At 52.9% G+C, this 14,272-nt stretch overlaps 5 protein-coding genes across 5 annotated transcripts; 2 read left to right on the top strand and 3 right to left on the bottom strand.

The window, feature by feature from the left end:
• Positions 1-49: 49 nt before the first annotated feature.
• On the bottom strand, positions 50-932 carry MYCGRDRAFT_26779 (uncharacterized protein; the record flags this gene model as incomplete). Its single annotated transcript, XM_003850516.1, has 2 exons — positions 50-265; positions 321-932. Coding segments are annotated over 2 exons (828 nt in total), but the record flags the coding sequence as incomplete, so codon positions are not given.
• A 345-nt stretch (positions 933-1,277) lies between these two features.
• MYCGRDRAFT_86699 (uncharacterized protein) lies at positions 1,278-2,326 on the top strand (the record flags this gene model as incomplete). The annotated part of the gene is made up of 2 exons (XM_003851263.1): positions 1,278-1,836; positions 1,917-2,326. 2 exons carry the CDS (start codon positions 1,278-1,280, stop codon positions 2,324-2,326), a joined length of 969 nt encoding a protein of 322 aa, XP_003851311.1.
• Positions 2,327-5,281: 2,955 nt separating this feature from the next.
• On the bottom strand, positions 5,282-7,650 carry MgASP4 (aspartyl protease; the record flags this gene model as incomplete). Its single annotated transcript, XM_003850515.1, has 7 exons — positions 5,282-5,315; positions 5,735-5,765; positions 6,132-6,230; positions 6,287-6,907; positions 6,999-7,047; positions 7,101-7,354; positions 7,413-7,650. 7 exons carry the CDS (start codon positions 7,648-7,650, stop codon positions 5,282-5,284), a joined length of 1,326 nt encoding a protein of 441 aa, XP_003850563.1.
• Positions 7,651-9,094: 1,444 nt separating this feature from the next.
• Positions 9,095-11,001, bottom strand: MYCGRDRAFT_45546 (uncharacterized protein; the record flags this gene model as incomplete). Its single annotated transcript, XM_003850514.1, has 6 exons — positions 9,095-9,315; positions 9,369-9,498; positions 9,558-9,899; positions 9,963-10,451; positions 10,507-10,545; positions 10,603-11,001. The coding sequence occupies 6 exons, from the start codon at positions 10,999-11,001 to the stop codon at positions 9,095-9,097; spliced, it is 1,620 nt and encodes a 539-aa protein (XP_003850562.1).
• Positions 11,002-12,215: 1,214 nt separating this feature from the next.
• MYCGRDRAFT_94211 (uncharacterized protein) lies at positions 12,216-13,204 on the top strand (the record flags this gene model as incomplete). Its single annotated transcript, XM_003851264.1, has 3 exons — positions 12,216-12,545; positions 12,787-12,927; positions 13,178-13,204. 3 exons carry the CDS (start codon positions 12,216-12,218, stop codon positions 13,202-13,204), a joined length of 498 nt encoding a protein of 165 aa, XP_003851312.1.
• Between the last annotated feature and the right edge of the window lie 1,068 nt (positions 13,205-14,272).

Below are 14,272 nucleotides of genomic sequence, written 5' to 3'. Positions count from 1 at the left end.
GTTTTGATCAAGACGGAGTTTCTCGTCATCGTGTGATTTGAGGGACTCCTTCTGCCAATAATGCGCGAGCCGCAGCGATCTCTGCAGCATTGTAGCCGTCCCAGTCCTTCTCTCCTGAGGAACTTCTCCGGATGATCTCAGCCAGCTTCGCCGTGGCGATCTCGTTCAACTTCGTGACAGACTGGAGTGTCGGTAAGGGTAGTTCTCCCGGCTCCGTTCTTGAGTTCTTCGCCGTCGGTAGAGCATCCATCAGTTTCGTCGTTGTCTGCACACAAGTCAGTCAGCAAAAATCCCCTCCATCATCCCTCAGCAGTACCCACCACTTTCAACCCATAAAACCCCCTCAAATAACCATCACAAAGCTCCACACTCCTTCCAAACCTCCTCATACTCTCCGCCAACAACCTCACCCCTCCCTCCGCATCCTCCCTGCCCCTCCCCGCCGCCGCGAATAAAACCTCCCCCAACTTCGCCTGCACATTCCACGCATTCGGCAACAACAACACCACCTCCTCCCACGCAAAGATACTCTGCTCCCACATCCCCGCCCTTGCATACAATTCCCCCACCTCCGCCCACGCCTCCGCATCCGTCGGACTCGTATCCAACAAATTCACCACCGCATCCACGGCCGCGGCCGTTTTACCCATACTCTTCAACAACGCCGCCCTCCTCTTCCGTATACTAAACGTCGCCGGGTCCTCTTTTAAAATCTCCTCATAATGCGTCATAACATCGTCCAATTCGCTTTGGTCAGAAGCCATCGCTTCCGCGTACAGACCTCGCAGGGCGGTCACCCGTTCGTTCTCGGCGCCGAAGCGGTCGCGCAGGGTTTCGAGGCAGAGGTAGGCGGTTGTGTTGTCGCCTGTGCGGAGGGTGGCGAGGAGGAGGTTTTCGAGGGTGAGCCATTTTTCTTGGGTTTCGGAGGTGGAGAGGAGGGAGAGCGGGTAGGGGAGGGTGGAGGAGGAGGCTGCCGAGGCGATTGTGGGGGCGAGTTGGGAGAGGGTGAGGGTGTGGGTGGGGGTGGAGGAGGTGGGTGGGGTGAGGAGGGTTGTGGTGGACATTTTGGCGGTTTGGTTGTAGAGAGTGATGGTTTGGGGAGGATGAGGTTGAAGGTGGAATTGATGAATTGAAGAGCGAGGACGGGTAGCTCCCGCGTTTGAACAGCTGAGCTTCATCACGAGCCATCAATATATTGATTCACCAACCTCACCTCACCATCCACCACCCTCAAACAACAACATGCTCCCACCAAAGCATCACCACCACAACCGGCAATGCCGACCACCACCAACAACATTCTCCAATCCCAAATCTGGTCCGGCTCCCTCGCCCTAGAAATCCACCTCTCCGCCTCCGACTGTCGAACATATGACCAATCCGAGCCGTATCTAATCCACTTCCCTCGCCTCTCCTACCTCGCCTTCCTCCTCCCACGGCTACACGCCTTCTTCACGCCCGCGCTGATCAATCCGGAGGTATCATCACATGATGCCTGGTTCACCTTTGAAGACGTCCCGCTAAAATGGCACTATCCTCTCGGTTTGCTGTATGATCTCTACTCCGGTGCTGAGCCGGTGGACTTGGCTTCCGCTGCTGAAACCGACGATGCCGCGTCAAGCAAGACTTCACTTCCAACCCCGTGGAAGTTAACGATTCATTACTCGGATTACCCGGAACATCAACTTCTCCACCTCGACCCGGAGGGGCGAACCATGCACGACACGTTCATCAACAGCGTCAAAGAAGCCGATTTTGTGCGGAATGGGTCCGCGAGAGCGGTCATGGGGTTGAGTAAAGAGGACTCTGATAATTTGTGGTTAGCAGTTCAGACTCGTACGTTCAATGTTCACCCTCCTTTCCCCTCTCTCTTCTTCCACAACCCAAACAACCCACCGCTAACGAGAATATGAAAGACAACCTGCCCCTCTTCACCCGCACCCAGCACAAACTCCTCCACCCACCCGGCCTTTCCCTCCGACACATCCCCCTGAAACTCTACCTCCCCACCTCGTCCTCCTCTCTCCTTCCCGCCGACCCCATCCCCGAAGACCCCTCCACCACCCCTTCCTCGTCAGCCCACCTCCGCGTCGTACAATCTCTCATCCCGCTACACATCCCCGGAACCAAGTCCCCTCAAACCCTCGGCACAGCCCTGAACAAAATACTTCCGACGATTTTTCCGAGTCGGAGGAGTCCGATTTACGCGCGGGTGGTATTGCATGGAGTGGCGCTTCCGTTGGGGGTGGAATTGCAAGGGCTGATGTTAAACGGGGGAGGGTTTGGGGATGGCTGGTTGCATTTGGGAGTGGTGATGCATGGGTGAGAGCTATCTGGAGTGAATTGGTGAATGGGGTGGTGGAGGTGCGGGTCGGGGAGTTGGTGGGCACGTGCGTGCGAAAGCGAACGGCGTCGAGGTTGGAGATTCGACGGATGCTTCTTACTGGAAAGGAATGACGAGTCTTTCTGTGTGTCTCTAAAGGTGTGTGCACTGAAGTCAAGCAAGAGAGAGCATGCTTCGTACTTGGAGGAAAAACATTGTCTCTCTCGGACAGGTCTGGTCTCAAACGCAAGGACTACTCAAGACCTGAGTCGAAGCCAGACCGAAAAGACTCTCGGGGTCCCTGGATATGGTTTTACTGGGATGTTGACGTCTCGGTCCATGTGGTTTGTGCTGCGCCGACTGCATGTCACTCAGGGTCAAGCTCGCGGGCGGGAACGTCATGTGAGTCATGTCACCTCGTTTTGCCGGGATCCGGATTCAGGCCATGGCTACATTGGACAAGATATGCTTGATCTACTGGCATCTAAGATGGCAATATCCTTGTATCGCTCGAGAGCAAACATTGTCCGGACGTTACAGCCGCGATGTTTACATAACACGAACAAGGCCAGGCCTCGTCCTCTGTCGACTGCAATGTTACTCTCGACGATCTTCCCTCGTCGAGGCCTTACAGCCGAGATGTTTACACAACACGAACAAGGCCAACCCTCGTCCTCTGTCGACTGCAATGTTACTCTTAGCGATCCTCCCTCGTCGAGGCCTTGCGGCCGAGATGTTTACACAACACGAACAAGGCCAACCCTCGTCCTCTGTCGACTGCAATGTTACTCTTAGCGATCTTCCCGCGTCGAGACCTTGCAGCCGAGATGTTTACACAACACGAACAAGGCCAACCCTCGTCCTCTGTCGACTGCAATGTTACTCTCAGCGATCTTCCCTCGTCGGAACGTTCGATCGGTGGGGATCGAGAACACGACTTCATTTACGACCAGCACTGCACAAGCATATATGCTGTTGTCGCTCGTATTCCAAAGTACATTCTGTGTCTCTTCGACGCTATGGCCACGAACACCGACAACACGAGTTGCGCCGGGGAACACCTTGAGGCGACTGAAAGATAGTCCTACTTGGTTGTGGGAAGACAGGTATATATTTTCCCCAATCATCTCTTGGATTCTCCTCTAACCACTTCGTTACTTCGTTATCTCCATCGACATCTTGCTCTACCCCTTGCTCCGACTTCTCCTCGACTGCTCACCAGTTCTGATCTTGGCTCAGCTATGTGCATCCTCAGCAATTTCTTCCTGGCCCTTCTCCTGGCACCAGCTGTTCTTACTTCGCCACTTCCGATTGCAGATGTAGAGACAACGAGTCTGGCGCAGATTCCGGGCGACATCTTTCGCCGCGACCTCGACGCATACAAACCGGCAAGTGTCCCCATTGTTGCTGATATCGGTACTAGCTAACGAAATCCGTAGAATGTCGAGCGACTCTGTCATGATCATGGCTTCGACACTGCGTACGTACAAGTCCCCCCGCGCTCCACTTGCAGAACACAATTGACTTGGATCCCAGGAGCCCTCTGGATCGAAAATGCACGGACACAGCTGGGTGAGCTAGAATCGTCGCCTTGTCCTTGCACAACACGCTGACATCCATAGGTTTCAAGTCAAATGCGTCGGCGGCGGCAAGCCTCAAACCCTGGTGGCAGGTAGATGCAATAACGGCTACATGTGTCTTCCAACCATGCCTGGCGCAAAAGGGCGAAGAGCGAGCGTTGCAACTCCCAATTACAAAGGCATCCGGGATCTGATCTGCATGAAGATCAAAACCGAGATCGTCAAAGGTGTCGAAGAAGGAGCAAAGGCCAGCATCACGCCTCTGAGCCCATCACCTCCAATTGGCGTCGGCCATATGTACGGCACCTTTGAGGTACAAGGCGACATCTCGCATACCCACCCGACTCTAGAATGGGACATTATCAGCGACGGGATTTCGGGAGCCTTGGGACAGAGGACGATTGGCGACATCGACAACGCCACTCCTTCCCGTGCGTACAGCATCGAGGCCAACTACGAGGACAGTGCACGATTCGCGGCTCTAGTCAAGGACCTGAGTCCACTGCATGGGACGATCTCTATGAGGATGTCTCTCGCTTACTTCGCCAGTCCGATCAAGGCTCAAGAGTTGCCGATGATGTGAGCGACACGCGGAATGGGCGAGGTAGTCGACTCAAGACTTACCTCCCGTCTACCTCGCACCTTCACACCTACCGAGTCTACGACACGCTGGTCACGACGACGTACGGCGGGCAAGGACTTATTAGTTCCGACGCTCGACACCTCGAGGCTCTTTGCTTTTCCTTGCGACATTCTGCTTTGGCTGGAAGTGCTTTCAAGGGTATTTGAAGGGGTTGGGCAGCTGTTATCATGCGAGTAAATGCGATGTCTCCGATTTCTGGTCTTAATTACTTACACAATTATTGTATGCTGCACATCTTCCACTTTTGGAAGCCGATGTTCTAGATATCTATCGCTATATACGTAAAGCTTTGCCACTTGAGCACATACGACCACAGATAGATGAAAAATCGGCTTCCCGTCCGATCAGCCATGATAATCATCTAATCGCTACACTAGTACTCAAGTTGGTGACAATTGGGGAATCCGTAGTGTTGTATGTTTTGCAATTGCTTTTTGCTCCCATTTCTATTTAGTTATTTCTCCGCCACGTATGCATTCGTTCTGGCCTTCTTGCGGTCTCAATCACTCGAATCAACATCAAACGGCGCGCGTGCATCCCTTTCATTCCGACTTCCGGAGATGCTTGTGCAATATGTGCCTTGCCATCGCCCGCTCAAACGAAACAGCGAACAAAGAATCTCAGACGGAAGGGAAACATGTCTCGGACAGGCCTGGTCTCGCAAACGTGGGAGCTCTAAAGACCTGAGTCGGTGCCGGATCGAAAAGATTCTGTTAGACTCTCTGCGACCGCCACTCATTCGTTCGCCTCGAAAATGGCAACGTATACACTATATCTACATCACCAGTACTATTCATTGACTTTCCCATCGTAGCTTCTCTCCACGAGGGACGCCAGCATGTACGACTTGTACCGGATGACCACAATGATGCGGATCCTGACTCTCGAGTACCTTCCTGAAACTCCGCGGGCATTGGTTGACGGACGCATGCCGTGGTCGAGCCTTTCGATCTCTTCCTTGCGGAAGCAGAGCGTCCTCTGCCTTGATCTCTCCGTGGGGCAGGACCCTCGCTGTCTGGAATGGCAAAGACTAAGATCGCTTCCGTCTCCTCATCGAGCGATGGTGGGAAGCAAGGATCAACGAACAGGTCGACCAGCTCTTTGATTAATGGAGTCAGCTTCGAGGACGATGACCGCTACAAGCTTAAGTCCTGGCTCGTGTGCGCATCAACGTCGTTGTGCACTCACGAGGTCTGGGCTGCGTCCATCTGGTGTCTGCCTGGGAGCGCTCAAGTCCACACAGCCCGTGGACGCATGGTAGATAGACGAAGCACACGACCGCGAGCAATCGAGCTGGACCAGATGGTGTCATGGAGAATGTCAACGCGACATGTGATCATTGTGACGAAGAACTTCACGGATTTCGGGCATTGCAATGTGGCCAAGAGGTTTCATTGTTCGAGCTAGCGAAGGCATGTATAAACAAGTGGAGCCACCGTTGATTCGGGCTATCGATGAATAGTGTTCACTTGCGCCCGGCGAATCGCATTTGCAGTTTTCCGACATCTGAAAAATCACGCGAGCCTTGTCAGTACCGGTCGGAAATGGCGAATGGCACTCTTCTGAACACCTTCTGAACACATACCGTAGACAGTAACAAACTCTCTCAAGACGCGGGTGCCAAGGAACAAGTAGTTTTCGTCGTACTTGGGGTAGTTTGGATAGAATGCAATAGCACACTCGTCTGTATTATGTCAGGAAGACATTCCATCGCGGGTCTTGCATGTCGATCTGACTTACCGTTGCTCTCTGATGGAAGCGGCGGACCAGGGACATCAGTCGTGGTGTACATCAGACTGTCCTTCGATATCGGGAGGGAAACTCCGCCGATGTTAAGCGTCATGTCTTTCAAAATGGTGTTGCACGGCCCGAACAAAGAGTTTGCATCCCTTTTGCTGTCGTACTTGAATGGAGGGTCGAGCGCTGCGGCGATTTCTTCGATCACGGATTTCGCGGCAAAGACGGGGACCGAGCCGCTGTCAATCTCTATAAAGAACGTGTCTCCGGTGCCATCTAATGCAGGAAAGGTTTTCCCGTTGACGGTAAAGGTCACGCCCTCGCCGGTGATCTTGTATTTCCCGTAGTCCGGATATGGCGTATTCTTGAGCGCGGCCTCTGAAAGTGGCTCTCGGAGATCCTGCTTGACCACTTTGAGAATGGGGGAGGACGCCCATTCGGTAGTAAGTTCAACATCAGGAATGCCGCCTAGTACCAGTTTTCCGATTTCGTGTCCGACGGGGAAGAAACCTTTGTCGTATATGTGGCTGAAGACGGGCGCAATGGATCCCTCTTTAAAGGCGTTGAGATGCCAATTGATCGCGGGTAGTCGATCGGACTCCTTGTCTTTGAGAGGGTCGTTTCCTGGGAAGAATTCACTTGCGTACAGCGGGAACGCAAAGCCTTATGCGACACCGTCAGCTACGCACCGCAGAGATACTCGATGACCGCTTACCGATGCAACCTGCAGTAGTGTTTACGTCCCAGTGTCCTTTGTCGATAAACTAGTGACTGGATTAGTGACGACCTCTTAGCATCCTGAGTTCGGGGTTCTCACCCCGATCTGCTGCTGCTTGACTGTTACACCGCCTATGGTGACGGTCTCGTAGCCTGCGCGACCATAGAAAGCGTTGTAACCGTTGACGTAGGTCTCGTTGTAGTTGAGATTGTCGATGATGCCACCCGACAGCGTGTCAGAGTGATACACCGCATTGACACAGAAATTCTCCGGGCTGGGCTCGAATCCCTCAACTGGAGCGGTGTAGCATTTGAAACTGGCGCTCGGTATCCATATATCACTTGCGGCGGAGTCTGTGTGTGTGTACATAGTGAGCAGTTGCTGGCTCGGCATTTCCACGGGGCTGCTTACCGAAAAGGAGACGAAATGTCTGACCTCCAACGGTGACGTCGATTCCTCCAAACATTTGGTAGTCGCTCAAACCAGTGTCCCAAACTTGAAAAAGGGGAAGGATGTGGCCATCCCGTTTTGCAAGGTGGTTCGCTTCGGTTATGACTTTCAGCGGGGTGAAGCCATCGTCGTTGACTGGTTGTGGAGCGGCATAAGTCGAAGCCACCAAAGCGAGCGCAGCGCACAAAGAGAACCACATATTCGCCTGCATGGAATTGTGAAGTGGACAAGTTGAAGCGTCTGACGGTCCTCTGGGGGGAAGGGGACCATAGATCATGAAAAAGGCCGCTTCTGGCTTATCTGAGTTCGGTGGTAGAACTATGTTCCTGTGCCTGGCCTGATTTCCAGGATGTGTCGCGTGAGAACACATCTGACGAGCCACCGTGCAATCCCTCACCAAAGTCCAGGATCGGTCGTGGAGAAATCCACCAATCGATCTCCGGGCATGCCCTCGAGCAGTCGAGGGCGATACGCCCACAACGGACTCGCTCGCTGGGATCCGTATTCGTCAGGCCTGCGCTGCTGAGATTGCTGTCTCTTGATTCATGTACGGCAACATCCTTGAGGGTGTTCCGGAGAGATTTACATGGTAGTGCCCTGTGGTTTTGGCAGAGCATGGACATCTCCCACGATCACCTCATCGGTCTTTGGATGGCTGGAACGCCCATCGGCCTCGTCTTCTGCTGATAACATCCTGGAGGAGAGCCGTAGCGAGTCCACGTGGGCACTGCCTTGCCAAACTTCAATAGTGTGTCCGGAGGATGTTGCGCCGAGATGGAAGTGTTAAGTGCTTACCTTTTATCCTCGCGTGGGCGCTTCTTATAATGAGGCAGGTTGGGGTAACTTATGTCACTTAATATCGCGTCCCGGTAGTAACTTCGACACCCGCTCGCTAAGCGTTACTACTGTCCTCGCCTTCGCTATGTTAATACTACTACAAAGATGCGTAGTAACACTATATACATTTCTATTCTAGTTCTATGTTTATATAACTATACTCCTCGTTTGTCCGGACGAAATGCATAGAGTACTCGATGCAAATTAATTAGAGAATGTACAGCGGACTTGTAGAAATTCGAGGGACAGAACACACATTCTGGCATAGAGGATCCGAACCTGCCTCATTGTAAGAACCGCCCTCGCGTGGCTGCATACTCTCTCCCATCACGTGCCAGAAATACTTGATGCCTGAGGCATACCGAACGCTGTCGGGTACGGAGCATGATGGTACCTCTCCATCCTTCCGCTCAAACTGCAACACTCCAAAGCAAACTAATCAGGACCACCTCGTGCGGTGCATGTTACACGACAGCGTAAAGACATATTGTCGATAAGGCCTTAAGAGCAACGATCCTAATGCACATCTCCCCAACTTTCCACGCAACTTTCACCGTACAGGTATCGCTCGGTTGCCTTGGATGGTGCAGTTTGAGCGGAAGCACGGAGGTATAGAATCGACAAACACAATGACAATGACGATCATCGAATGCTTTTGGGATACCCAAGTTTGCTCAGCTCGAAAGTCCTTCTTCGGCGTGATATCTATGCCTCGTAGACCTGCGTACAGGTACTCATGCTTCGCTCGGTCCGCATTGGGACAGCGTCTATGTGTATGTCTTTATCCGTTCGTCATCCCTTCATCTTCATGCGTTGCTTTTCTCCGATTTGTCGTCCTTGTCACTGTCTCCACTGCCGCTGTCAATCTTTGCCTCCTCATCCATGGCATCCGCCCTGATTTCCCTCGCCCTTGCCTTCAGCTCAGCCTCTGTCAGCTTCGGCAGCTGTTGCGCCGCCTTGACGTAGCTCATGTCCTCGGCATGGCCCTTGGCGAATATCATGTCGATTTCTTCCAGAGTTCGTCCCGCTGTTGAAGTAATTAGTGAAAGCTTGTCGGGACTGGGCGGGAGTGCAGCTTACCAGTCTCTGGATAAAAGAAGTAGATAATCGGGAAAAAGCATGCATTCAGGGCGGCGAAAAAGAGGTATGTGCCCCATGAGATCGAGTTGAGCAGGACCGGAGTGATCATGACGATGAAGAAGTTCCAGAGCTAGAATGTGCGGTCAGCAAGGCTTGTATGACGGCAGTGATGTGTATGTTTAGACTCACCCAGTTCGAGACAGTGGAGACGGCGTTTGCCTTCGCTCTCGTCTTCAAAGGGTTGATTTCGGCTGGGTACAACCACGGCAGCGGTAGCCATGTCGCACCGAAGAATCCAATGTACGTGAACAGACCGACTGCTGCTCCCTTGGCCGCCTGCTCCGTTCCGGGGATCAAAGCTCCGAACACCAGCACCATCGACAAGCACTGTCCGACTGTTCCGATCAAGAATAGCTTGCGGCGTCCGATACGCTCAACGAAGTACATGGATGTCATGGCGAAAATCGAGTAGATGATCATGTTCACACCGCCGAGGAGGAGAGCCAGATTGTGAGATGTCCCGATGGAGTCCTATGCAGCAACGTCAGTCTCTTTTGATACCATCGCATGGTTGACGGCTTTGTTGTGACGTACCTGGAACAAAATGGGGAAGTAGTAGATGACGGCGTTGCAGCCTCCAAGTTGCTGCATCATCTGCGATGACACGCCCAAAAGCATTCGTCGGAAGTTCTGAGTTGGGCCGTTCGTGAATAGCGCGGAGTATGGAGTGACACCACCAGCGTGTCCGGAAGCTTTGATACCCTCGTTGATGACCGCAGCTTGAAGCAGCACGGGCTCGCTGTCGCGAGACTTGCCCTCTAGCGCAGCCAGCACGGTAGCGGCGTCCTCGTGTCTGTCCTTTGTGAGCAGCCAGCGGGGGCTTTCTGGCAGTCGGAGCATAATGATGATGACGATGGATGCGAAGAATATTTGGAAAGCGATGGGAAATCTCCAGGTGAACTCGTCGGGCCCGTAGAGAGCGCCAAAGTCGATCCAGTACGCAATCATTGTGCCAACAGCGACAGTGCCACCTTCGATGCAGATGAGCTTGCCGCGGTTGTGGCTCTTGCTGCATTCTGCTTGCTGCAGATGTGTCAGCAGGAGTAAATAGCAATGGAGGTGTACTCATGGAACTCACATATGTTGGGACGGTGGAAGTGTTGATTCCATTGCCAATCTGCGAGTGTGCTTGTCAGACAACGGTAGTTTGGACCCCGAGTGGCATGATACATACTCCTGTTATTGCCCGTCCGATGATGAACTGGGCGGTGGCTCCACCGTTCGGAGGTACGCAAGCAATCTGGATAATCACACCAATGATCATGGTGAAAGCGCCCAAGAAAATCGAGTTCCTGCGCCCGAGAGAGTCGCCAAACGAGAGTATCAAGATTGCCCCAAGGAGGCATCCGACTGCGTAGATAGAAACCACAAAGCCTTCGTAGTTGCTGTTCCCTCGAACTTCCGGAAAGTCGTTCAGGAATGGCTCGGCTCCAATGATGCCAGACATGACACCTTGGTCGTAGCCGAACAGCAGGAAATCGGTAGTAGCAACAGCAGTGATCATCATCTGGAGTCGTCGGCCGGACAATCCCCAGTACGTTGGAACGCCATCGCTTGTCTCAGAAACCTTCATGTTGGCGGTATGCGGTCAAAACAAACAGGGCGGAGGATCTGGAGAAGAGGGAAAGAATCGTGGAGAGAAAAGAGGAGCCGGATAAGGAAATGTTGGAGATGAACTTGATATATGGCTCCATAATTCCCATGCGACGTCAATGCCTTCCCCGCGAGAATTCATTGAGACGACGAGGTCCACAGCGTGTCATTAACGTGGAGCCGCCGAGACGAGACGATGTGTTTGCAGAGACTGAAGTCGGGCAGTCGTCGGTGCTTAGCAACGATAATGCCTGGGACGTCATAATAGCCAGCGAAGTGCGGATACAGTGGATGCATGTTTTGCGTACAGAGTGGTTATTGGGGTGTCGGCCCTTCGTCCAAAGGTGAAGTGGATTTTAGATCCGGCGAGTATTCGGTCTTGGCGTTGTTCAAGGCGTGCAGCGTGTGAGAAGAGAAAATGCTTGGCCCGCATGGCCAATCTTATCTCTGCACAAAGTTTTGCAAGACCCGAAGTGGATGCCCGATGATGTCAATGCCGATGTAGATTCTGTCTGGCATGTTGTGCTCAACTCTGTGTCGGAGTATCGAGAATGCCGTTGCAGCATTGTTGAGTCTGGCTGCGAATTTTCGTTCAACGGATGCGTACGAGAGGGAAATCGCCGACAGACTCAGTCCGAGGGAGGGCAAAAGAGAGAACAGCAATACTCAGCAAAGGCCGTTGTACAGACCGATGACTTCGGTGCAACGACCGAATTGGCCACACGAAGTACTTCTCGCTTTGCGGATCTCAGGACAAGAGCTCGAGGCGGAAAGGTTTCTGCGTAGAAACGCGACAAAAATCTCTGTGACAATGCACCCTGTCGGTCTGGTCCGGAAATCGAGCTTTGGCCAGAAGCGATTCGGACAAAGGAATGCCCACGATGGTCCGGGGTCCGCTGATCTGATGGAGGCTGCCAACGTCGCTAATCGCCGAGTACTACCACAGAGATCTCTTCTAGTAGCTGGGTGAGCAGCATCAGCAGTCTCAAGGCCATCTCGCTCAGGGTTTGCAGAGACGGAGCCATGCCAAGATTGCACAATGCGGCGGTTCACCTGCTGGAGAGAGTATTTTTGGCGGCGTACGCCATTCAGTCTCAAGGCCGTCTATTCTGAATGACTTGACTGACATCGCCACGACCGTCCGCCCATTCGTCGCCCCGAATCTGGTAATCGGTAGTGCACAGTCTTGCCATGATGGCCTCCAGCCGGGTCATGATCTTGACGTCCAGCGGGCTCGTCGAGTCGGCACTTCCTTGCATTTGGATCTGCCCCAATCGCAAGGAGTGGACTCGTCGATCTTCGGATATCGAGCACGAAGTACGATGGCTTGTGCGATTAGAAGGTCGTCTTCTCCAAGCTCCTCCACCTCGACGTGCTCCTCCAGCGCGACGACAAATCGAGCCACAGCAGCTGATTCTCTCGCGTTCCAGAGACCTTCAATCCGCGGACAGGCGTCCAGAAGGTCAACCGCCTTTCGGCGAAGACTGGGCTCTCGACACAGTCGTGCCACGTAGACGAGAAGAGGTATGAGTCCAAGATTTACCGAGAATGGCAGTCTTCGGCACGCTGTTGTGGAAGTCTGAAGTACCTCTCCCGCCTGTCGTAATGCCTGTCCAGACTGGGCAGCGTGCCGGTCAAAAGGAGTCTGATACAGAATCCAGCCGACTTGCAGCATGATGCAGGACGATTCGAATCGAGCACGAAGAACTTCAAGGCCGGTATTGGTTGGGTGTGCTTTCATGACGAAGACATGACATCGTCGCAGCGGCATAGGAATTCCGGAGAGTCAAGTGCCGTCTCTGCCGATAGATGCCACGAGCCGACTGCTAGAATGCAGTGCTTGATCGCTGGCACAGACCCGTACATCTGCAGCAAAGTCTCGGTCCAGACGTATATCATGGGAACGGTACGTTCGTGGAATTACCTGAGAACCTGATAGCCTACGCTGCTTGGTCCGCTTGTAGACCAGGTTTGCCAGCGTGAGAGATTCCGAGGCGGATGGTGTCCATGCCTTGCGCAATATCAGCTGTGAAGCATTCCGCTTGCGCCGTGAGGCCGTAGAAGCAGGTTCGGGTCGATTGGGCGGTGACCCGTCCGATGCGCTCAGGTGCTGTAGATCTCCCACGCTGAACTATGTTGCAACTGTTCCTCCTTAGCTGGAGGCAAGCCCGGAGCGACGATAGTGTTGTTTGATCGCGAGCCCATACGATGTTGAGGACGGCATCAGTTGCAGGCTAGACAGGCCCAAGAGACCACAGGACGGCTTCGTTGCGACCAGTGTGAAGGAGCTCTGGAACCTCGACAGAAGAGTTCAGGGAAGGTACTGCGAAATCGTATTGTCTCGCTTTCTAGACTTCCATCGACACTGCATGGGTCTGAAAAGATTTCTCCCCCCGCCACCGCAGAGCCCAAGGCATGCCTCTGCATCGCTCGACGATCCGTAGATCCCAAGACTTGTGATGCCTCCTTTCACTCTTTCCCGTTAGCGGTTTTTCGGCAAACGAACAAAGGTTGTTGGGCCGACAAAGCCCGACATGACAAGGATACGCACAAGCATTTGAACTTGATGCATTGCATTGTCTGCCCGAACTATGCAGGATCGTAGACCTTGATGTTCATGCAACCTTACACTCTTAGGAGCACGCGCATCTGATACGTTTCGATCCAGATGAGCTTGCAGTCTCCTCTTCTCCCTCCATTTCGTTCTAACAAGCGGGTCCACGGCAGGATGACGATACAACTAACGTGTGCAAGGAGGCTATTGGATTGCCCCGTGATTGTTAGCGCCTTGGCACTCCCCCCTTCTGTTTGTTTGTTTGTTTGTTTGTTTGTTCTATTTACGTCCTATAGGAGTCTATAACTATGTAGGACGGCTGTCTCGCGACAGCAGTCTATCTATGTACAATCGTTGTTCTCTCGTATCTCTTAACCTTAGGGAAAGACCCGTGCCTAGGATAGTAGCAAGCTAGTATCGAAGGACTTTAAAGAAAGACAAATAAGGAAAAGTAAAAGGAGTGTAGGCTAGACGGTCTCGTCTTCGCCTCTTGCTAGGTGCTAGGACCTAGAAGCAATCTTTATATCCGAGAGAAAGGTAGTAAGGTGTTTCCGGAGTTCCTTATCTTCTACTATTTCTAGTAGAGATTATGCTTGTCGTAGCGGTAGTAGCCTAAATACATCGTAGATAGGGCAGCTATATACGAGGTGTTCTACTGTTTCTCGTCGTCCGCAAGGGCAGTCTAGCGTCGTTACAT

This window comes from Zymoseptoria tritici, chromosome 7 (assembly GCF_000219625.1).
Source record: "Zymoseptoria tritici IPO323 chromosome 7, whole genome shotgun sequence".
NCBI lineage: Eukaryota > Fungi > Ascomycota > Dothideomycetes > Mycosphaerellales > Mycosphaerellaceae > Zymoseptoria > Zymoseptoria tritici.
This window is presented reverse-complemented; position numbering and strand designations above follow the sequence as displayed.